The 25,804-nt window shown below is 41.0% G+C and overlaps 1 protein-coding gene across 1 annotated transcript in view; it reads right to left on the bottom strand.

The window, feature by feature from the left end:
* Positions 1-7,431, bottom strand: part of LYZL4 (lysozyme like 4) — a 32,682-nt gene extending 25,251 nt beyond the window's left edge. The window contains exons 1-3 of the mRNA XM_007949710.2: positions 7,263-7,431; positions 7,004-7,153; positions 2,776-2,854 (exon numbers count right to left, since the gene is read on the bottom strand). Of these exons, the coding sequence (XP_007947901.2) occupies positions 2,776-2,854; positions 7,004-7,153; positions 7,263-7,431 (398 nt within the window). The remainder of the gene's footprint in view (positions 1-2,775; positions 2,855-7,003; positions 7,154-7,262) is intronic.
* Positions 7,432-25,804: the final 18,373 nt, after the last annotated feature.

Here is a 25,804-nt window from a genome sequence, read left to right as displayed (position 1 = left end):
CTGATTGTGGAACAGACCATCAACTGCTCATATGCAAGTTCAACTTGAAGATAAAGACAATTAAAACAAGTCCACAAGAGCCAAAATATGATCTAGAATATATCCCTCCTGAATTTAGAGACCATCTAAAGAATAGATTTCATGCATTGAACACCAATGACCGAAAACCAGAAGAACTGTGGGATGACATCAAGATATCATCCATGAAGAAAGCAAGAGGTCATTAAAAGATGAGAAAAGAATAAAAGACCAAAATAGATAACAGAAGAGACTCTGAAACTTGCCCTTAAGCAGAGAGTAGCTAAAGTAGATGGAAGAAATGACAAGATAAAAGAGCTGAACAGATTTCAAAGAGCAGCTTGAGCAGACAAAGACAATTAGTGTAATGAAATATGCAAAGACCTGGAGTTAGAAAACCAAAAGGGAAGAACACACTCAGCATTTCTCAAGCTGAAAGAACTAAGGAAAAAAATTAAGCCTTGAGTTGCAATATTGAAAGGTTCTATGGGAAAAAATATTGAATTATGCAGGAAGCATCAAAAGAATATAGAAGAAATACACAGAGTCACTGTAATTAAGTGCTCTGGAATTCCCATTCCAGAACTGGTCAATCTTCATCCATTTCAGGAGGTGGCATATGATTAAGAACCAATGGAATTGAAAGAAGAAGTCGAAGCCGCACAGAAGGAATTGGCAAAGAATAAGGCTCCAGGAATTGATGGAATACCTGTTGAGTTGTTTCAACAAATGGATGCCCCACTGGAGGCACTCACTTGGTTATGCCAAGAGATGTGGAAGATAGCTGCCTGGCCAACAGACTGGAAGAGATCCATATTTGTACCCATTCCAAAGAAAGGTGATCCCACACAATGTGGAAATTATCAAATAATATCATTAATATTGCATGCAAGTAAAATCTTACTGAAGATAATTCAAAAATGGTTGCAGCAGTATATTGACAGAGAACTTTCAGAAATGCAAGCTGGAATCAGAAGAGGATATGGAACAAGGGATATCATTGCTGATATCAGATGGTTCTTAGCTTGAAGTAAAGAATAACAGAAAGATGTTTACCTTTGTTTTATTGACTATGCAAAAGCATTTGATTGTGTGGATTATAACAAGTTGTGGATAACATTGAGAAGAATGGGAATTCCAGAACACTTAATTGTACTCATGAAGAACCTATACATTGATCTGTAGGCTGTCATTCGAACAGAACAAGGGACACGGCATGGTTTAAAATTTAAAAAGGAGTGTATCAGGGTAGTATCCTTTCCCCATACTTATTCAATCCATATGCTGAGCAAATAATCCCAGAAGCTGGACTATATGGAGAAGAATATGACATCAAGATTGGAGGAAGAATCATTAACAACCTGTGATACACTGACGACACAACTTTGCTTGCTGAAAGTGAGGATGACTTGAAGCACTTACTGATGAAGATTGAAGAATACAGTAGGGATTACATCTCAATATAAAGAAAACAAAATTCCTCACAACTGGAGCTATAAACAGCATCACGATAAATGGAAGAAATATTGAAGTTGTCAAAGACTTCACATTGCTTAGTTCTACAATCGATACCAATGGCAGCAGCAGTCAGGACATCAGACAGAGAGTATAGCACTGGACAAGTCAGCTGCAAAGGACTTCTTTCGATTGCTGAGGGACAAAGATGTCTCCTTGAGGACTAAGGTGTGCCTGACACAAGCCATGGTATTTCCAATCGCCTCAAATGCATGTGAGAGCTGCACGATGAATAAGGAAGACTGAAGAAGAATTGATACTTTTGAGTTGTGGTGCTGGCGAAGAATGCTGAAAGCACCATGAACTGCTAAAAGAACTAACAAATCTGTACTGGAGGAAGTGCAGCCAGAATGCTCCTTGGAAGCAAGAATGAGAGTTTGTCTCACCTACTTTGGTCATGTTGTCAGAAGGGACTATTCTCTGAGAAGGATTCATGCTTGGTAAGGTAGAGAGTTGACAAAAGAGGGGAAGGCCCTCAACAAGCTGGATTGACACAGTGGCTGCGGTGATGGGCTCAAGCGTAGCAAGGATCACAGAGCCGGTGCAAACAAGGTGGTGTTTCGTTCTGCTGTGCATTGTGCTGCTGTGAATTGGAGATGACTAAATGGTACTTAACAACAACAATCAATATGGTGACTTTAATTTAAAAAATAAGCAAAAGTCACCTACAGGAATCATCACAAAGAATGTAAATACATAACAAACACAGAGGGGAACACCCTTGTGAGATATCATAAGGTGTAAAAGAAAATAAGACAAATTTACTTTTCAAATGGCAAAGGTTTTGTAATAATATTGATGAGGGTGTAGTAAATAGCTATTTAACTAAACTCTTAAAACAAGTATAAATTGGTACAAGTTTGCTGAAGAGGCATTTCGCAACATACATCAGGAACCTTGAAAGTATTTAAACCCTTGTAGGAATTTATAGAAAAGATAGAAGAAAAAAAAAAGAATTAGATATACACAGAGATTTATTTACAAGGATGTTCACCCTAGCATCCTATCTACCTATATGCCTAGCATATAGAAAAAATTCAATTAAAGGCAATTTGTCTAACAATTATTCTTACCCTCCATGGCCTTGGAGTTGTGGGACTCCATGGTGTAGTGTTGCTTAGTTTGGTGGATAGAATCCACCAAAGTTTGAGATTGCATAAGTACAATGGCCAAGATTAAGATTCCATTAACAGTAATGGATAGAAATCTTTAATATTGTTCTTCTAAAGATACATCACTTACCATGCACCCATCCCATCTTTTCCTTTTACAATTTTCTTAGCACATTCAATTGTCTTCTTTAAATCTGGATTCAGTAGAGCTGTGGAGAAAATAAGAGGAACCATACTATGCTACCATGTGACAGCTAAGTCAGAGTGATGTCAGGGAAAGTACACAGTGCTCATACCTAAAAAGGCTCCTAAGTGTTTCTAAGAATAAATGTATCCCTAAATATTTTTTAGACTATACTAGGAAGTAGCAGGATGTGGTCATCTTTTACTAAATACATTGATTTTTTTTCTCTTATAATTCTTAAAATCATTTTTTCATTATAGATAGATAGAGATATATCATATCTAGATATCTACATAACATTTAGGAGCTCTGGTAGCATAGTGCCTAAGGCACTTGACTGCTAACCAAAAGACTGGTGGTTCAAACCCACCAGCCACTCCTCAGAAGGAAGATGAGGCAATCTACTTCCATAGTGATACTGCCTCAGAAACCCAAGGAGGGGTCAGTATAAGTCGGGTCCGACTCGACGGCACATAACAACAACAATAGCATATAATATTTATTCCATGCCAGGCACTATGAGAAACAGTGGAGATATAAATGACAAACATAATAATATTATAATATATTATATATATATATATATTATATATTATAAATGCCCTCACAGATCCTTCAGCCTGGAAGAGGTTAGCATTAGAACCACTGATGTCCAGGTGATTCTGACTCTTAATGACCCCCCCAGGACAGAACAGAGCTGCCACATAGGGTTTTCAAGTTGATTCTGACTACTAATGACCCTACAGGATGGAACAGAACTTCCCCCATAGGGTTTCCAAGGCTGTGATCTTTATGGAAGCAGACTGTCACATCTTTCTCCCTGGAGCAACTAGGGGTTTGAACTGGCAACCTTTCCATTAGCAGCCAAGCACTTAACCACTGCACCACCAGGGCTCCTCGATGGAGTTATAGGCAATTATGATACAAGGGATATCTGGAATGATGGGGCAATGCAATATGATGTGGGAGTGTGTAGTAGGGGATCTAATTCAATCTTGAAGTGTCAGGGAACAGTTAACGGACCAAGTGACATCTACGTAAGGGGGGGGGGCGCGGAGTTGAGGAATTCACAGGAGGAAAATTGTTCCAGGCTGATGAGACAGTGTGGGAGAGGGCCCAGTGGTGTTCCTGAGGAACCAACAAGCCTATGCCTTCATCCTTCCTCTAACATTTCTTCCTTGGAATATGAAAACCAAGACCTCATACTTGAGACTACTGCAATACTCTCCTTCTTGTCTATACTACAGTCTCCTTTTTCCCTAATCTAGTCTGATTGCTTTTCCTTAAAACTTCACTTCACTGTCCCCTAGCTGCCTGTAAAAGAGAACTCCAAATCTTTTGCTTAGCCCAATTTTGCCAGCATGCCATTTCAGTTCTACAACCTTAGTTCCCATTGCTTTCCTCCATGACTCCGTCATTCAAGACATGTCAGGGGGTGGGAGGCAAAGGCTATGACCACTCAAAGGTGAATGCTCCACCAATGATCCTCTCAGTTGAGGGATCATATGCAATTCCACCTCTGGGACTTTGTTCATGGTTATTCCCCAACCTCAGTCTGCTCATTCAAACAATAAATACCAAACCAAACTCACTGCCATAGAGTTTATTCTGACTTATAGTGACCCCCTTTTGGGTTTCTGAGGTGGTAAATCTTTACAGAAGTAGATTGCCCAGTCTTCCTTCCACAAAATGGCTTGTGGGTTTGAACCGCCAGCCTTCTGGTTAGCAGTCAAATGCCTTAGGCACTACGCCACCAGAGCACTTTCTTTCAAACAATACAGTTATACAAAATCTGTCACTGATCACCTTGCCCACTATGCCCTCTCTCTTCTTCCAAATTCTTTTTAGGCCACTTTGATTCAGTACAGGCAGTTATTGGGTTATAAACATCTGATTTGCTTACAATCTGTAGTGATGAAACAACCACCATAAAGCTTATTATATTAAAAATTTGAGGTACATACAATGATTCATAATAACAAACAGGCACCACTTTGAGACATGAATCAAAACATTCTTATTATTACTGTATTGTGTTAAAGGGAGCTCTGGTGGCATAGTGCCTAAGGCATTTGACTGCTAACCAGAAGGCTGATGGTTCAAACCCACCAGCCACTCCTTGGAAGGAAGATTGGGCAATCTACTTCTGCAGCGATACAGCCTTAGAAACCTAAGAAGGGGTCACTATGAGTCAGATCCAACTCCACAGCAGTGAGTTTGGTTTGGTGATTATGTTAAAGATTTTTTCAGTGTATCTAGAAATGTTTCTTTAATATTTTTATGCATAGAAAGGTACTGTATACTAAGGTATGTACTGTATACTAAGACAAACATTTGATTAACTGACGATGGTTTGAATGGTTAGATACGAACCATACCTAACTGTTCCAACATATACACAAATTCAACTTCAAGACAGATGTAGAAATAGCTCTCCTTGTAATCCAGGACTGCTTATACTTATCTATTATTTACATACATATATATATATATATATATATATCTTAATCTTCAATTATCTTGTAAATCATACCTACTCCTCACTTATTGACTATTATTATCCAACATTTCACATTTATGACAACAGTTAAAAATCTGCTATCTGACTATTTTGCACATTAATGACATACATCTGTCAGTAACAAATGCTGAAGTGCAAGGCAAGAGTAACAATGGTTGTGATGGATAAATTATGTGTCAACTTGGCTGGGCCATGATGCTCAGGGGTTGGCAACTATTTATTGATATATTTTAGCAGTTAGATAATGAAATCATCTGGTGGTTATGTAATGATGTAATCTGGCAATTATATAATGATGTAATCTGTCAGATGTGTAATAATGTAGCCAACCTCCATTTTGTGATCTAACATGGTCAACCTCCATTTTTGCATAATGCCGATTTTTACATAATGAGCTGGTCTCAGAACATAACCATATCAATTAGTGAGGAATGGGTGTATTTGAATGAAGGAAAGTTGTATTCATCAAGCACCAAGCAATAGCAGGCACTGTGCTCAGCACTTTACATATACTGTCACATTGAAAACTCATAGAAGCTTTGTGAAGTAGGTATTATTATATCATTTTACAGGTAAGAAAACTGAGGCTCAAATAACACAGCTAGTAAAGAACAGAGCCAAGATTCTATTTGGTCTCAAAACCTGTGTTCTTTTTGTTCCCTCACTCTACCACACTGGGGAAGTATATGATACCTCTGTCTTTCCCACAGTACTTAGCACAGGGTCTAGCACCTCTTGCTCATTTAACACAGAATCTAGCATTTTTTGCTCATAGCACCTCACTTCCTTGTGAATCCTATTGCTTTGTGGTAACAGATTCTCAGGGAACACTGTTTTCTTCCTCTATTTAGAATATCTTCACTCTCTGGATTTTCTAGTTCATCCCTTTCATTGAGATGCAGCCCCTGAAGGGTCTCAGCTTTCGTTAGAAGTCTCCAATGCATCTCCCCATCATACTCATACCCTGTCTTGCTGTGGCCATGAAACCTATGCATTAGGCTACAGAGATCTGATAAACGCAGGGTCATCACTGGCTGCAGTCCTCACTTGCTCCTCTTTTTAACCTCCAGGGATTTCTCTTACTTTCTTGCCAGGTACTTTCAAAGATGGCAAAGTGACAACATCTGTTCCCCTTGAAGAAGGAGGTGGTGGTCTAGTATGGATGAAATCAGGCCCTGCTGGAACCCTGTGCTCCCACAGTTCAGGCTCAAATGGTCTTGGATGACTACAGCCCTCTTCCTGCCCCCTGATGAATTCTATGCACTTTTGGATATGAGTTTCCATTGCTCCATTCCCAGACTATTATATCTGACTTACCACAGCCCCTTCTCACTGTCTCCTCTGGGCTTTGGAAGGCAAGCCTAGCAATTGGATTCTGAAAGGTCATAGCCTTCAAAACCCTATGAAGTAGTTCTACTCTGTACACATGGGCTCATCATAAGTTGGAATTGACTTGATAGCAACTTACAACAGCAACAGCCCTGGAAATGCCTTGCCCAGGACTCTCAGGATTCCATGTTGGGTATATTCAGCCCACATCCTATCATGCCCTCTTCTTTCCTCCTCCAAACTCTGGCCATTGGAAAGGCACATCTCTGAGCAAAGCATCTCAGCTCCAAGTTCCCCAGCATGGAACAAAGGGAAGGAACCTACCAGAGCATGACACGTGGCAGCGGTTCTTGCCATGGTCACACCAGTCATTGTTCCGGATCTGGAAGAGGCCGTAGCCAGTGTAGTCACCATGCAAGGTGTCATAAACAGCCGTGGGGTTGAACTTGCTCTCAAAGTAAGCCAGGCACACCCCTAAGAGGAAACAGGAGGTGTATGGCTCTAAGGAAAGCTGGAGCTGGGAACACCTAGGCAGGGATGTGAGAAAAGGAGATGAGGAGAAAAGGGGGTTGAGAATACTCACAGTTTTCAAGACTGTAGCCCTCAAAGTTACTCAGCCCTCCTTCATGGAGCTTCTTAGCCACCTTGCAGCGTCCTAAGACCCGAGCACCACTTGGCACCATCAAATAACTAATGAGAGAGAGAATTATAGGTGCCTTCATCTTCTCAAGACTCTTCCCAGCTGAGGGCATGAGTGGCCAGGTGAGCAGGCGAAGTCACAGAAAATTCCTACAAGATCACAGGGACAGTGGTTCTTCTGAAGGAAAAGAAGAGGATTTGCAGGGGGAGGGGAAATCTGGTATTCAGTATGTATAGAAAAATGGGAGTCCTGCCTGCCATAACTGTGGTACTTCTTCTCATCCTAATCATTTGCCTGGTGTCACTGCAAACCTGGGGCATCTGAGACCCTTCCTCTTTTTGACCTTCTATTCCCTAAGGACATTATTCTCATTCTCATGAAGGTGCCCCAACTCCTTCTTTCCCTCTAGCAAAATCCATTGGCCTTTTCTTGGTTAGTCTCCCATTATTTCTCTTTGACATTGACTATAGATGCTCAATTCCCCTCTTCCCCCATATTGTTAAAATAGTACTGGTTCATAAAGTATATTTGGGAAAACAGAAAACAATTGTGCAATGGCCCCACAACTCAAGCACAACCAGTACTGTCGTATTGAAATATTTTTTATTGTATCTTGGGATATATTCAGAGTTGAGATCTTACTCCTAGATTTTCTACAAAAAAAAAAGCTTCACTGAGCTTTTTTCTTGCTGTTCGTACAAAGAGACAACCTTAAGTCCAGACATACCACTTACTAACTGGACAACAACCAACAAGTTACTTAGCCTCATAATACTTCAGTTTCCTCATTTGTAAAAGCAGAATAACTCATGATATTCTGCATGTAAAGACTGTGGTCCATCCAGTGCAGGACATGTCCCCATTAGGGTTAGCCCGTCTGTTTTCGATCATGTATAAAAATTGTTCTTAATGACTTCCTCGTATCACATCAAATGGTATACCGAACCAATATTCTTTTCCTGGGCATTTATATTGCTTTCAATTCTTGCTATTTTAAATGATAAATATTGTGATACATCTTTGATTATTTCTTTAAAGTAGACTCTAAAAATGGAATTGGTATTGTCAGGTTGATTCTGACTCATAGCAACCCTACGTACAACATGATGAAGCACTGTCCAGACCTGCACCATCCTTACAACCCTTACTATGTTTGAGCCCATTGTTGCTGCCACTGTATCAACCTAGCTCACTGGGAGTCTTCTTCATTTTCACTGACCCTTTACTTTACCAGATATGATGTCTTTTTCCAGGGACATGATAACATGTCCAAAGTACATGAGATGAACCCTCACCATCCTCACTTCTAAGGAGCATTCTGGCTATACATCTTCCAAGACAGTTGTGTTTGCTCTTCTTGAAGTCCATGGTATAGTCAATATTTTTTGCCAGTGAAATGGAACTATCACGTTGTTGTTGTTATGTGCTGTCAAGTCAGATCTGACTCATAGCGACCCCTTCTAGGGTTTCCGAGGCATTATCACTACAGAAGTAGATTGCCCAACCTTCCTTCCGAGGAGTAGCTGGTAGGTTTGAACCGCCAGCCTTCTGGTTAGCAGTCAAGTGCCTTAGGCACTGTGTTACCAGGGCTCCTATCATAGCAAATATCAAAAAGCATGATTATGGACCCCTCAGTATTCTTTCTAAAAGGTGACAATAATCTAGTATCCCATGGGCAATGGGTAAAAAGTGCTCCTCCCAGGGACACTTGTTTGCCACCAATTAATAAGTTAATTTAAAAAAAATAAATAAAAGAACTCTTTGTGATTTTCATAGGTTATAAAAGACAAATTACACTCCTTGAATTCACTGTGCTGAACTTACCCCACCTCCCGGGGCTCCTCTCTTGCTTCTTTCTTTATAACACTCTCTTGGATTAGCCACATTAGCCATTTCTCCCTCTGCCCTCACTCCTTTGGAGAACACATGTTCTCGTTCCAACCCTAGGAGAACTTGCAGCTTTGTCTCCAGCCCAGCCATCCCACTACCCCCTTCAGCCCAGTGGACACTTCCCTACATGGCTCCCACCAGTCCTCAAGCACAACATGCCTGGAACCAGATTCCCAGGCCCTGGGCTAGAGACCAGGTGATTTGGCAGGTGGCTGTCAATCTCCTCAGCATGTGTTTCTTGGACAAGTGTCTGAGCTTTTGATTTCCTTATGTGTTAATTGTGGATCACTGACATTGTGGGTTGATTGTTCAAGAATAAATTGTACTAATGTGTTTGAGTGCTCTATGGAATCTCAAGCACATGAGCATAAGAGGTTGTGATGCTTCATTTTTGTTAGTGGTCTCACTGCTTCTCTGCATTTAGAGCTGAGAAAAAAAAGACATTCATTTCCTCATACCTTTTCTTCGCTGAGCAAAATCAAAAGAAAACAAAAACTAGTTGCCCTGAAGTTAATTTTGACTCCTTGACAACCCCTTGTGTGCTAGGTGATAAACACAACTGGATGAATCTTCACACCCTTGAGCCAAGGTTCTATTCAACCTACTTTACAGATAGGAAAAATTTTAGATTCAGAAAATCTAATTAAGTTTACCACCATCCATCTGTCAGTTTGTTGTACTGTGGTGGCTTATGTGTAACTATGTTGCTGGAAGCTATGTCACTGGTATTTCAAATACCAACAGAGTCACCCATGGTGGGCCAGTTTCAGCAGAGCTTCCAGACTAAGATAGACTAAGAAGAAAGTCCTGGTGACCTCTTTCCAAAAATTAGCCAATGAAAACCTATGGATCACAACAGAATATTGTTCCATATAGTGCTGGAAGATGAGTCCCTGGGTTGGAAGGCACTCAAAATGCACAGTGGCCCCAACAATGCACTTGAGGATGACTACAATCATGAAGATGGTGGAAACATTTCATTCTGTTGTTCATGGCATCACCATGAGTTGGATGGAGTCAACCAATTCTGACAGCAACTAGCAATGATAATTGAATTTAACCCCCACATGTGGTAAGAGATGAATCTGGTAACTGGGCTAAACATTTTCCATGCATCCACAAAACCCAGGAATTGTCTAACTCACCTGGATTCCTCCTCTTTTTTAGCCAAATCATCACTCGGACTTCTGAATCCTCCTTTTGAATTGATCTTTGAGCTTACCCATCTTCTTCATTTCTGCTGCCACAACCTGCCCCATGGTCACTACAAGCATGAGTCTTTCAGGCTCCTGGGCTCCACCTCTCCAGACCAATTCTTTGAGGTGGCTTTTTCTACCATGATTGAGGAATGTGCGCAAAGCATATTCAATATGTTACTTTGTAAATGCTGCTAGTCCCAATTCCCTACCACAGCAAATCCACACCTGGTTTTCTAAGCCTTCCATAACCTGACCTTACCCTGCCCAGCCCCAGTAAGGAAGAACTGGTTCAGTTAACTACAGATTTTCACAATGGCCCCTCATTGTGCTTCTCTGCACTCTCCCATGCTGCTCCCCCAGTACCCAGTCACCTACCAATTCTTGCCTTGGTGCCTTAACACATGATTCTTCCCTATTCAAGGATCCTACCACAACTTTCCCCACCCAAATGTCACTCCATCTTCAGGCCTCCCACTCAGATGGCACTTCCTTGGAACCTGATGTGACCCTCCATGAACCTTCCCTCTCTGACCTCCTACTGCCCTCAGAGTCTATTCCATGACACCTAGCATGTGATTGTGCTGTTTTGTGCTATTTCCAATGTCCCATTCTCCAGACTAGAATGTGTAATTGGAAATTACAACAGATCTTCTCTTGGTATGCCTCACAGCCTGCAACACTCCATCAAGGTAAATCAATTGATCAATTAATTACAATATCCTTTTTGTCACAATTCACATATGTGTATCCCCTGGCCTATATTTATCTACACCAGGGGTTGAGAAACACTTGGCTCTATTGACATTTTGGGTCAGGTCATTCTTTTTTGTTGAGGACTGTCTTGTGCGTTGTAGTTTACTTAAGAGCATTTTTGGTCTCTAGCCATTAGATGCCAGTAGCACCTCCTCCTCCACTCCCCTCAACTTGTGACAACCAAAAGTATCTCCAGACATTGCCAAATGTCCCCTGGGAAACAAAATTACTCCGTTAAGAACAACTATCCTATATTAAATGTCTACCTTGGGCATTGGTAAAGAATACTGAAAATATCATGAACTGCCAAAAGAACTAACAAATCTGTACTGGAAGAAGTGCAGCTGGAACGCTCCTTGGAAGCAAGAATGGCCAGACTTCATCTCACCTACTTTGGTCATGTTATCAGAAGGGACCATTCCCTGGAGAAGTATATCATGCTCAGTAAAGAGGAGGGTCAGTGAAAAAGAGGAAGCCCCTTAATGAGATGGATTGACACAGTGGCTGCAATGATAGGCTCAAGTACAACAAGGATTGTCAGGGTATAGGACCAGACAGTGTTTCATTCTGTTATACATAGGGTCACTGAGTCAGAGCCGACTTGAGGGCACCTAACAACAACAATGAATATATGCATGTGTATATATATGTGTGTGTGTGTGTGTGTGTGTTTATATGTGAATATATATGTAAATTCATAAATTAGTTGCACTTTCAATGATTTGTTCAAAATCTCAAGCTGCATAATTAGTTACAGACACAAAATAAAGTGTCTATGAGAGCCTAGGGAGTCTCTGGATGGTGAAAATGGTTAACATTCTAGGCTGCTAACTAAAATGCTAGAAGTTTGAGTATATCTAGAGGCTCTGTGCCTCAGTTTCTTCACTGAGATTTAAATAGTGCTTGCCTAATTGTGTTGATTTGAATATGAAATGAGTTAAATATGCAAAGCAGTTAGAATCGTGACTGGTACATGGTAAGTGGTATAGCATTGTAAACTGTAATTAATTATAGGGTGTAACATGTAGGGCAAGCACTATGGAGGTAGTGAACAACTGAGATCTGAGGTGATTCTAAAGAGGATAATGTGGGCAGGTAGTCTGCCCGGGGTGGAAGGACACAGCAGTTAGCTGAAAGACGTGGTGGTGGGTAAGGCAGGATACCAAGACAGGGATGGAAGCTGGGAGAAGGGTGACCTACGGAGCCAGCAGGGAGAGTGGGTGGTGTGGATGGACAGCTGGGAGATTCTGGATGAATTCCAATCTCCACAATCCCTTTCCTACAGGGTTTGGTGGGCTTGTGATATTAAGAGCAGATGCCCACCCTTCAGCCTTTACTCCTGCTACCCACTCTCTTTCTCACTGATCCACCTGCATCCATTCCTCCTGCCACCCTGTCCAGGAACCCCCTCTTCCTTCTTAGATCCCCTGTGGACACTGACTTTTCTGAGCTCTTGTTGTAACATGTACCCTTAGCTTAATTACTTAATGAATATAGTGGAAAAATTCATTCTTGCATTTTCCTAAAAGAGGAAACAACATTTTCAGGCAATGTCTGTTTCTTGGAGAGAAGACCTCACCTCAACTCATAAAAGGTGTCTTTGAGTCCTCTCTCCTTCCCTCTTCTCCAGCAGCCAATTCATTGAGAACGTCTCTCCTCTGGTCCTCCAAAACATATCCACTTCTCACCATCTGCTCTGCCACTTTCCTGGTCCAGACCACCACTCTCCCTTATTTGGACTTCTGTAGAGTTTCTTAGCTATCCTCCATACTACTCTCTTTTTCCCCTACATCCATTCTCCACACATGACCTGGAAAGGCCTTTTTAAAGACCCGCATCCAGTCATATTACTCACCTCCAGTGGATTCACCTTGCACTTTAAATAAGATCCCAACCTCTCAACTTGGCTAACAAGACCCTTGCTGATCTAGTCCTGCCCACCTCTCTAGTCTGATTTCATACCGCTAGCTCCCTTGTTCACCTTCACACCATTACATTTGCCTTCTTCCTTTTCCATGAGCACACCAATCTCATTTTCACCTCAGGTATTTTCCAGGTGTTCCTTCTGCCTGGAACACAATTCCCCACCACCACCATACAGATCGCCTTTTGTGTCTTGCTCTCCAACTCACAGAAGATTCTCTGATCACAGCCCTATCACAGAAGATGGTTTTAATTTTCCTTGTAGCATAAGACAATATTAGAAATTACCTTGTACATTTATTCATTCATTTGCAATAGATAATAGTCTGTCTCCCATACCAGAATGTGAGAACCAGGAATGCAGAAACCTTGCCTGTCTTGTTCTCTACTTTATCCATAGAGTTTAGAACAGAGGTTGGGGCACAGTAAACCAAACTTCAAACTCACTGCCACTGAGTTGATTCTGACTCATAGCAGCCCCCATTGGGTTGCCAAGGCTGTAAATCTTTACGGAAGTAGATTGCCCCATCTTCCTTCCAAGGAGCAGCTGGTGGGTTTGAACCACTGACTTTCTGGTTAGCAGCCAAGTGCCCTTATCCACTCTACCACCATCTTTGTTGAATAAATGAATGAACCTATTCTGGTGGCATAGTGTCTAAGGCATTTGACTGCTAAACAGAAGGCTAGTGGTTCAAACCCACCAGCCACTCCTCAGAAGGAAGATTGGACAATCTACTTCCATAGTGATACCACCTCGGAAACCCAAGGAGGGGTCGTCAACAGCAGTGAGTTTGGTTTCACTTTTACTCTTTCTAATGGAATTGTCATCAGATGTACAATGAATGAGTTTGCTGATGAAAGTCTCCTGCAGCTGCTTATCCTCACACCTGATATGCCTCCTGTCCACCATATATCTACTTACCAGTCCACCAGTCCTTCCCTCTGCTCTTCCTGAGGAACAGCCACTGTGGCAGCTTCAACTCTTGTTGCAGATAAGTTGCTCTGCCCCCTTGGTTTCCTGGATTTTTCAGATTCTACTTCATGAATAACCCATTTGCCTTCACCTAACAGCTTCTAAACCATTAGCCTTTCTCCATGCCCTGCTCTTCTAGAACCTTTTCTATGACATCAGTTGCTATGTTTCAGAATATTCTGAAAGGAGAGGACTGTTACCATTGCATTGGTATTACTTTTCTACTGCTGCTGTAACAAGTTGCCACAAATTTAGTGATTTAAATACAAATTTATTATTTTAGCATTATGGAGATTAGGGTCTAACATAGGCTCCCTGGGTTAAAACCCAGGCCGGCAGGGCTACATTCCTTTTTTGGAGGCTCTAGGGGAGGATCCATTTCCTTGCTCATTCAGATTGTTACAAAATTCAGTTCCTTGCAATTAAAGGACTGAGGTCCCGATTTCTTTGTTGGCTATCAGTGAAGAGCCATTCCTAGCTTCTAGGGGCTGTCTACATTCCTTGGTTTGTATCCTCCTTCCTCCATTCTTCAAAACCAGCAAGGGACGATCAAAACGGTCTCATGCTTTGAATCTTTCCTACCCCATCTTCTGCCATTGTATCTCTCTGCCCCACACTTCTGCCTACCTCTCTCACTTTTAAGAACTCATTTAATTAGATTGTCCTACCTGGAATGGGAGCTCTTGTAGCATAGTGCCTAAGGCACTTGACTGCCACTTCTTTATCCTGCAGAACAGCTGGTAGATTTGAACTACCAAATTTTAGGCTGGCAATTGAGTGTTTTAACTACTGTGCCACTAGGGCTCTTTTTACTGACGGCCTTTTCTTAGATATGAGTCACTGGCTAGACTACTGTCTAAAGTTTTTTGTGGAAGCTATACTGTGCTAGGAGCCCTGGTGGCACAACAGTGAAGGGCTCAGCTACCAATCAAAAGGTTGGCAATTGGAACCCACCCAGCGGCTCTGCAGGAGAAAGATCTGGTGATCTGCTGTCTTAAAGATTACAACTTAGAAAACCCTATGGAGCTGTTCTACTCTGTCACATGGGATCACAGTGAGTTGAAATCAGCTGAGTGGCACCTAACAACAATACTGCACTATATTCTGTTTCTAGTTTCTGTATCTTTTAAGTAGAACAAGAACTTAAAGCCACAGGCAAATCAATGTCAGGGAAGAATTCTAGATTTTCAAGATTACTCTAAATTGTCCTATTTTCACCACACTCATTCCTACAGTGAAAAGCTTTTCAGTAATTTGCCTTTACTGAATCTTTCAAATCACTCAATTTATTTTTGATTATCACTTCAAGCTAGGATGACAAACTCATCACCTCTGGGTAGGTTTGAACCACCAACCTTTCAGCTAGTAATCAAGCACTTAACTGCTTATCCCACCCAGGGATTCCATTCTGTAACTCTATGTACTTTCAGATTGTTGTTGTTAGGTTCCATCAAGTCAGTTCTGACTCATAGCAACCCTATGTGCAATAGAATGAAATATTGCTGGTCCTGCACCATTCTCACAACTGTTGCCATACTTGAGCCCATTGTCACAGGCACTGTGTCAATCCATCTCGTTCAGGGTCTTTTCCTTTTATATTGTTCCTCTACTTTATCAAGCATGATGCCTTTCTCCAAAGATTGATCCCTTCTGACAATATGAGAAAAGTATAAGAGATGAAGTCTGGCCATTCTCATTTCTAAGGAGCATTCTGGCTGTCCTTCCACCAAGACAGATCTATTCATTTTTGCAGCAGTCCATGGTATCTTCAATATTCTTCCCCAACACACAATTCAAATGCATCAGTTCTTCTGTGCTCTTCCTCATTCATTGTTCAACTTCCACACGCACATGAGGTTATTGAAAATACCATGGCTTGGGTCAGGCACACCTTAATCTTTTAAGTGACATCTTTGGTCTTTAACACTTTAAAGAGATTTTTGCAGCAGATTTGCCCAATGCAGTACATAATTTGATTTCTTGAGTCCATAGGAAGGAACTCTGGTAGCGCAATTGTTTAAGCATATGGCTGCTAACCAAAATGTCAGTGGTTCCAACCCATCAGGTGTTCTATGGGAGAAAGTTGAGGCAGTCTGCTTCCATAAATATTTACAGCCTTGGAAACCCTATGGGGCAATTCTACTCTGCCTGACAGGATCACTACAGGGTCAGAATTGACTTAACAGCAGTGGTTTTGGCTGCTGTGGTCATTGATTGTGCATCCAAGTAAAATGAAATCCTTGCCATTTATCATAATGTAAATTTCTCCATTTAACGTAATGTTGCTTGCTGGTCCAGTTGTGAGGACTGTTGTTCTCTTCATGTTGAGGTGTAATCCAGTCCTGCTTCAGATAATTATGAAAGGAAAGCCATCCCTTCTTGCTGTATCTTTTCACTCCACAATATTTTAAAGTGTCTGACTTACAAAGATCACTCACTGGAGTAAGGGAAGTGTCTAGTATCCTTTACTTGAGATTGTACAGTACCATGAGAAAATACTGTGAACTTTGACTGCAGAGAATTGCAATTCAGTGCATCAAAGAAGAAATGAAAGGGACATTTATATGATTTAATTCCATGAACTAGATTCAGCTTTTACTTTTGGAGTGTCACACAGAGGCTTTTTGATTAACAACATAAGTTCAAATTCAGCTTAGTCTTATTCTGTCATGTGAGACAGAATTTCTCATGTGAGAATTGTCATGTGAGAGTAGATTTTCTCAGTATTTAAATATATTCACATAGCCTACTTTAAATCTAAATAAATTAATTTCTCCAAAGTTGTGAGATAGCAGAAGATTGAAAAATTGGTCCCTTCCAACCAGCAAGTGCAAACCCAATTAGGACTTAGAGTAGGAAAAGAAATAGACAGCATTTACTAAACAGCTGGAGCCCTTGGGTTACACAAATAGTTAAGCACTAGACTGCTGGCCAAAAGGTTGGTGATTCAAACCCACCCAGAGATGCTTTGGAAGAAAGTCCTGACAATATGCTTCTGAAAAGTCACAGCCTGAAAACCTGATAGAGAAGCTCCACTCTGCACACAGTGTCTCCATGAGATGGAAAAGAATCAATGGCAACTAGCAACTAGCAGCAACACTGAGAAACTCTATGATTTGTTTAACCACAGGCTAGTCTGTGATCCCACAGACTGAAAATTACTGAACAATATCATTAATATCACACACAAGTAAAATCTTACTGAAGATAACTCAAAAACAGTCACAGCAGTATATTGATAGAAAACTTCCAGAGACGCAAGCCGGATTCAGAAGAGGATGTGGAAAGAGGGGGATATCATTGCTGATGTCAGATGGATCTTAACTGAAAGCAAAGAATACCAGAATGATGCTTAGTTGTGTTTTATTGACTATGCAAAAGCATGTGATTGTGTGCATCATGACAAATTATGGATAACATAGAGAAGAATACGAAATCCAGAACACTTGATTGTACTCGTGCGGAACGTGTACATAGACCAGGAGGCTGTCATTTGAACAGAACAAGAGGACACTGCATGGCTTAAAATCAAGAAGGAAGTGCGTCAGGGTCGTATCCTTTCACCATACTTATTCAATCTGTATGCTGACCAATTAATTCGAGTAGCTGGACTATATGAAGAAGAACGTGGCATCAGGATTGGAGGTAAACTCATTAACAACCTACAATATGCTGACGACACAACTTTGCTTGCTGAAAGTGAGGATGACTTGAAACACTTACTGATGAAGATTAAAGACTGCAGTCTGCAGTATGGATTGCACCTCAATATAAAGAAAACAAAAATCCTCACAACTGGACCAATAAGCAGTGTCACAATAAATGGAGAAAAGATTGAAGTTGTCAAAGACTTCATATTACTTGGTTCTACAATCAACACCAATGGAACCAGCAGTCAAGATATCAGACAATGTATTGCATCGGGCAAATCTGCTGCAAAGCACTTCTTTCAGGTGCTAAAGAGCAAAGATATCTCCTTGAAGACTAAGGTGTGCCTGACATAAGCCATGGTATTTTCAATTACCTCATATGCATGTGAGAGCTGGACAATGAATAAGGAAGACTGAAGAAAAGTCGATGCTTTTGAGTTGTGGTGTTAGTGAAGAATGCTGAAAGTACCAAAAACTGCTAAAAGAACTAATAAATCTGTCCTGTAGGAAGTGCAGCTGAAATGTTCCTTGGCCAGACTTCATCTCACCTACTTTGGTCATGTTGTCAGAAGGGACCATTCCCTGGAAAAGGATATCATGCTTAGTAAAGTGGAGGGTCAACAAGAAAGGGGAAGGCCCTCAACAAGATGGATTGACACAGTGGCTATAACGATGGGCTCAGGTATACCAAGGATCGTGGCACTGGCACAGGACCAGGTAGTGTTTTGTTCTGCTGTACATAGGGTCACTATGAATTGGAGACAACTCGATGGCACCTAACAACAACAGTCTTATTTAAATAGGGATTGTTCAGAAGAGTATCTTTTATCAGCCACTCATGGTGTGAATTCTGCTGGAGAGAGTCAATCTAAACAAGGCAAAATTATGGTGCAGATTAGAATATGGTAGTGGACAACTATTCATCTGTAGCTTTTTTTGAAGCATCCCACCAAAACTACTCTTTCACCCTTTCTAAAGCCAGCAAAGATAAACTTTGTAGATATGTCTTCTGGGGTTCTCCAAATACATTATTGCTGAGTTCTCTCCCCAAATGATGCCCTTTACTCTTATTGGCATCTGTGTAAGCGTATGACCCATCTTTGCCCAAAACTGCCCATGTGGTCAGTTATGTGTGTTTGTGTGTGTGTATGTGTGTGTGTGCCTGCTGGTTCAACTGTGTGGCACTGGGTACACTCAGAAACCCTTAGCCATTGTAAGTGCACTTTCTACCAGAGTCCCACACTCAGCTTCATATTGCTCTGTTTTCTCTCAACTTAGTTTTCATAGAAAAAGCACCTCTTTCTTCCATTGTGTACAAAGATATTTAATTAAATTATGCATTTGCTGTTAAATTATGCATTTGCTGTAACATGTTCAACTGGCATAATCAAGTTTTCAAACATGAAATTGTGTTTAAATGCACTCATAATAAATAAATAAATAAATAAATAAATAACACTGCTATGGAGTCGGATCCGACTCAGAGTGACCCCTCCTTGGTTTTCCAAGGTGGTATCACCACGGAAGTAGATTGCCCAACCTTCCTTCCAAGGAGTGGCTGGTAGGTTTGAACTGCCAACCTCTGGTTAGCAGTCAAATGCCTTAGCACTACACTACCAGAGCTCCTTTCATAATAAAAGACATGCAAATCAAACCCACAAAGCGATACCATTTATCCCACAATGGAATGGCAAAATCCAAGTGTGATAATCATTGGCTGGCAAAGCTGTAGGGAAATAGACAATCTCTTTGAACACAAATAGATATAACTTATGAAGGTCAGTTTGGCAATAGCTAGAAAAATTACAAAAAAAAAAAAATTACAAAATTACAAATGCATTTTCCACATGACTCAGCAACTCCACTTCCATGTATTTATCCTACGGTTCATTTATATATAAGCATAATGATATATGTGCAAGGCTATTCATTGAAGCTTCAAAGTGTTTGTTTAAAATAGGAAAAGATTAGAAACAGCCTATATGTCCATCACTAGTGGATTTATTACATAAGTTATGGAGAGATTTCATTCATTGGCATTCTTTGCAGCATTGGAATCCATGAGGGAGGTCTGTGTGAACTAACTGGGAAAGATATTCAAGAAATATTGTTAAATGAGTAAGAAATTCCAGTATGATACTATTTGCACAAAACAAAGTAATATTCCTATATACTGCTTTTTATGTATATGGGCAGATAGGGAAAAAACTTAGCAAAATGTTTGATGATGATTTTTAAAACAAGTAAATATTTTAAATGTAAAACAAGTAAATTACGATCTTAGTTCCTTAGTGCTGCTGTGAAAGAAATAACACAAGTGGGTGGCTTTAACAAATACAAAATTTATTTTCCCACAATTAAAAAAAAAAAAAAAAACTCATTGCTGTCAAGTCGGATACAACTCCTAGCAACTCATCCTTGGGTTTCTGAGTTCAAGGCCCTGGCTCTAAGGAAAAGCTTTCTCACTCTCACTCTGTCATTTCTGGGGAATGGTCCTTGTCTCTTTCCAGCTTCTGTTTCTGGGTTCCTTGTTGATTTTCAGGTGGCATGGCATCTATTTTACCCCATCAGTGCTTTCTTCTCTATGCCTAATCTGCTGTTTATATCTCAAATGGGATTGGTTTAAAACACATCCAACACTGATACAGTCTCATTAACATAACAGAGAAGGTCCTATTCCCAAATGGGATTACATTCACAACAAATATACCAACAAAAAACCAAAGCCAAACTCACTGTCATCGAGTCGGTTCCGACTCATAGCGACCCCTCCTTGGGTTTCTGAGGCAGTATCTCTATGGAAGTAGATTGCCCTTTCTTCCTTTGGAGGAGTGGCTGGTGGGTTTGAACCACCAGCCTTCTGATTAGCAGTCAAATGCCTTAGGCACTACGACACCAGAGCTCTAGGGATTAGAATTTACAACACGTATGTTTGGGCGACACAAATTAATTCATAACAATTACCCATTCAAAAAAATAAGTAAAACGTTTTGAAAGGTTTCAATAGCAGAGAAGAATGAAGTAGACTGAATAATTGCTCTCATGCTGGGAGTTTCCAACACCATACACACAGACACACACACACACACACACCATGCCCCCCACCCAGTCTTTAGCAACTTGGCAGCATGAATCTAACTAAAACTTTTTTTTATTTTTTTTTTTATTTTAAAAAGTGGGGAAAGGTGCTTTGACCTGCCAAAATAATTCAATGATCCACCTGACAAGTTAGACAATGATTATGGCCAGACACTGCCCCCATCCATATCAAACAAGGACAGCCTAATCCTGTGTTTTTCCATTTTCATTCAATTATTAAAAGATCATTTATTGAGCACAGGCTCTTTCCTGGGTCCACAGTAAGCTACAGTGAGGTAACAGACACAGTCCCACCCCTTAAAAGAACTGTGAGGTTCATAGGTAGAAAACATGAGAAACAAAATGGAGTCGATGGGAAGAGTCAGTGAAAGCTTAATGTCAGTAGGAAACCAACTGAACCAGCCTCAAGGCTATGAGTCCAAACTCTAGTGTTAAGGGTTAGGATTCTGCCACTTGTTCTGTGTGGAAAATACTCTTGACTCTGTTAGGGACAAGTTCATCCCCATCTTCACTGGGTGTGCTCCTAACCTCTGTTAGGTGGAGATTCTAACTTTCCTCCACTGTGGGAGCAGCCCAGATTTTCTACCTAGATACCTATCTCTCTGTGGTCTGGAGGGGAGCTACCAATTGCTCCCAGGTGGAATACATGACCAGATCCATGCCAATCAGCAAATCACATTTTCCTGGGCACTGGGATTGATTCAGACATGATGAAAAGACCTAAACTGAAAGGATCAGAGAGATTAGATTTCAATAGCAACTACTTGAAAAGAAGCATACCCCAATGGCCTTGGATCTCTAAAGAAGAGATGAGCACTTTTGAGACCATTGTGTCACCATTAACATCAAGTCTGCAGCTGCCAGAGGTCATCATGACAAGTCAGAGAATGCAGCAAGCAGAGCCTAGAGGCAACAGTAAACTGAGCCCTGATGACATTGTTTTACTTCTAGTTCTAGCTGTGTAGGAAGCCAATCCTATTTCGTCTCTCTTTGCTTCAGTCAGTTTAGGTTGTGTTTCAAGATCCCTTGTCCATTTGCTCTTGGAGAAAAGCTTAGGATTTCTGAGCTTCACTAATAGGAGAGCCCATTAGGACCATCCTTGCCATCTTGAATTCCAGGAAGGACAAGTGGATTTTTTGTGTGTGTGTATTTATCTTTCTTTAAAAACATATTATTCTGGTGCATCAATATTTAATTTCATTCCTCTTTCAGCTGACATTTAGGGAACCCACATACCCTTGGTTGCCTTTTAACTTATAAAATAGAAGGCAATTGGATCACTATTGATTTACTTGATGTTCTTCACATGCAAAACTCATCCCAAAGGCTAAATCACAATTTATGTCATTTTGACTTACCTCAAGGCCTCTGCCATGGCCTTGGGCTGATGGAGTAAGTGTATCTTTATTTTTATCATGGGAACCCATATTCCCACTGCTAGGAGCCCTCTGGCTTCTAGGAGATAAGTGGCACCAGTCACCTCTGTTTCTGACTTTCCAGAGGGAATTTTTCATTTCATTCCTGTGGTCCCTGGAACCTCTGATGGCATAAGATCCCCTGGGAATGATAGATCTACTTCTGTTCCTCAATGACTATAACCTAAACCAAACTTACGAGAGGAAGTTGTAGCCTTAGGAATTAACATTGTGTGTGCTTCTTGTAATCTGGACATTAATTTTGTATGTGTTGGGAGTGGAAGAGGATGCCCTTATTCGGAGAAATGTACCACTGCTGAGAGAACTCTCCTGCCATTTTGAAGCCTAGTTCCCATGGGCACTGGAGCCTGCCAGGCCCCTCTAGTACTCCAGGAGGAGCCCTCTTTAAAACAACTGCCTCAAGCTGGTCCAGACATAGACGTCCTTACTTACCACTCTCTGCCCCTTGAGTTCTCTGGGAAGCCAGAGAAGATGCTAATGTGATCCCATCCTACCCTTTCACATGATTCAGCTGTCATTCAATGAGCTCATATGGAGAGAGGAAAGTATCTCTGTTGGCTTTCTCTGAACAAGTTCTTTCCTTTCCTTGTTTGGGGGCCAGAAGGGCCTTGAGTTGGGCCTCATTCCTGATCAGACTGTGGCTCCCTCAGCCTCAAGGACCTTTCAGAGAACTCAGATGCAGGTGGAGCACAAGAGAAGAGATAGCTCAAAGATAGCTCTAGGTTCTAGGGACTGGTTGACGAGATCCAAGGAAATAAGTTAATCAAGAAACATTTCATCTGCAGAAATCTCATCTATGAAAGTCCATAATATCAGAAAATAAACTTTCTCATCATTCACTATGATAGATTGTTCGCAAAAACAGTCATGATTTTACTATCTTCTCTGTATCAATGTCCCTTTTGCACTGTGACTTTTAGCTCCTCTCATTAAGGAGTGGAGTTTATTTCTTCATCCCTTAAATCTGAGTTAGCCTTATGTCTTACTTTGACCAATAGAATGAAAAGGAATAATGGTTACAAGTATTGAGCCCTGGCCTCAAGAAGCCTTGCAGGTTCTGCTCACTCTGAACTCTGCCACCACCATATGTATAAGCTGGGCCTTATCTTCCAGAGGATAAGTAGCACCAGCCACCCTTATTGCCCCAGTGAACAATTAGTCCACTGCCAGACATGTGAGTATGGCCACTCTAGACTGGCCAGCCCCTAATTGAGCATAGATACATAAGCAGAAACAGCCAAGATCAACCAAGTCTAGTCAAGATAAGCAGTACTTCCCAGGTGACCCATGGACTTATGAGCAATAAAAAATTCTTACTTTAAGCTACTAAGGGTGTTTTTTTTGGGGGGGGGGGGCAGGTGGCTTTTTACACACTAATAGAGAACTGACAAATCCTCTCAGCCTTGTGCTCCAGCCTTGGCCCAATCTCCAGGCAACAAGATGTCTAGGCCCATAATACATTGGCCATCTGCTCCAGATTCCTATCAACAAACCACCCAATTGACTGTTTTTTGCAGAATTGACAAGTCAAACTGACATTGCAATCACAAAACCTCCAGCAAGGGTGTAATTCCCACCCCCCAAAAGAAGCGGGGAGAGCTCTGGTGGTGTAGGGAAGAAAATTTCTTTCTCTTCCTGAAGTCACATTTACCTTATAGAAAAATTGACCAGGAAGCCCTCATAATAAGGTACCTCCTTCAGGCAAAGTCACTAAAGAGTTTTCTGTCCCTTCATTTGCCCTGTTATTAAGTTATTGGGTGTAGCTGAGTAGAATGGGTTTTAGATTACCAGTGGGATTTATTGCACTGACTGTGTGCACTAGGTAAACTGGGTGGAATTTGCTCTTTCATAATGATTTACTGTTCTGTACAGCATTCATTCACCTGCAAATATTTATTCCAAAACCAAATCAAACTCACTGCCATTGAGTCAGATTTGACTCATAAGGACCCCTTCTTGGGTTTCTGAGGCAGTATCACTATGAAAATAGATTGCCCAGTCTTCCTTCTGAGGAATGGCTGGTGGGTTTGAACCACCAGCCTTCTGGTTAGCAGTCAAATGCTTTAGGCACTATGCCACTAGAACTCTATATATTAGGGTCTCTGGGTGGTGCAAATGGTTAGCACTTGATGTCTAACTTAAAGATTGGCAGTTCAAACCCATCCAGTGGCACTGTGGAAGAAAGACTTGGTGATCTGCTTCTTTCCGTAAAGATTATAGCCAAGAAAACCCTATGGAGAAGTTCTGTTCTGTGACAAATGGAGTCCCCATGGGTTAGAACTGACTTGATGGCAATAGGTTTGTTTGGGGTGGAGGAATTTACTGTGTACTAGAAACTGCCAGGTATTTAGGACACAAAGATGAGATTGTAGTGTGGTGGGGTACTTAAGCAGATTAAAAAAAAAAAAAAAAGTCTGCACTTTAATAAATATATAAATATTATTGATATATAAATATCATTAATATCACACACAAGTAAAATCTTACTGAAGACAATTCAAAAATGGTTACAGCAGTATATTGACAGAGAACTTCCAGAAATGCAAGTTGGATTCAGAAGGGGACGTGGAGCAAGGGATGTCATAGCTGGTATCATTTAGGTCTTGGCTCAAATCAAAGAATACTAGAACGATATTTACTTGTACTTATTGACTATTAAAAGACATATGATTGTGCGGATCATAACAAATTATGGATAACATTGAGAAGAATGGAATTCCAGAACACTTAATTGTACTACTCATGAGGAACCTGTATATAGATGAGGAGGTTGTCATTTGAACACAACAAGGGGATACTGCATGGTTTAAAATCAGGAAGGGAATGTGTCAGGGTAGTATCCTCTCACCATACTTATTCAACTTGTATGCTGAGCAAATAATCTGAGAAGCTGGACTATATGAAGAAGAATGTGGCATCAGGATTGGAGGAAGGCTTTTTAACAACCTGCGATAAGCAGACAACACAACTTTGCTTGCTGAAAGTGAGGATGACTTAGAACACTTACTGATGAGTATTAAAGACTACAGTCTACAGTATGGATTACACCTCAACATAAAGAAAACAAAAATTCTCACAACTGGACCAATAAGCAGCATCACAATAAATGGAGAAAAGATTAAAGTTGCCAAAGACTTCATATTACTTGGCTCTACAATCAATGCCGATGGAAGCAGCAGTCAAGACATCGAAAGATGTATTGCATTGGGCAAATCTGCTACAAAAGACCTCTTTCAGGTGCTGAAGAACAAAGATAACTCCTTGAAGACTAGGATGCCCCTAATCCAAGCCATGGTATTTTCAATCACCTCATATGCATGTGAGAGCTGGACAATGAATATGGAAGATCGAAGAAGAGTTGATGCTTTTGAGTTGTGGTGTTGGAGAAGAATGCTGAAAGTACTGTGGACTGCTAAAAGGACTAACAAATCTGGCCTGGAGGAAGTGCAGCTGGAATGCTCCTTGGGAGTGACAATGGCCAGGCTTCGTCTCACCTACATTAGTCATGTTGTCAGAAGGGACCATTCTCTGGAGAAAGATGTCATGCTCGGTAAAGTGGAGG

The sequence above is a fragment of the Orycteropus afer genome, unplaced genomic scaffold (assembly GCF_000298275.1).
Source record: "Orycteropus afer afer isolate SDZICR_OR568_19922 unplaced genomic scaffold, OryAfe1.0 scaffold00250, whole genome shotgun sequence".
NCBI classification, from domain to species: domain Eukaryota; kingdom Metazoa; phylum Chordata; class Mammalia; order Tubulidentata; family Orycteropodidae; genus Orycteropus; species Orycteropus afer.
Note: the sequence above shows the minus strand (reverse complement) of the source record. Positions and strands in the feature narration are given on the sequence as shown.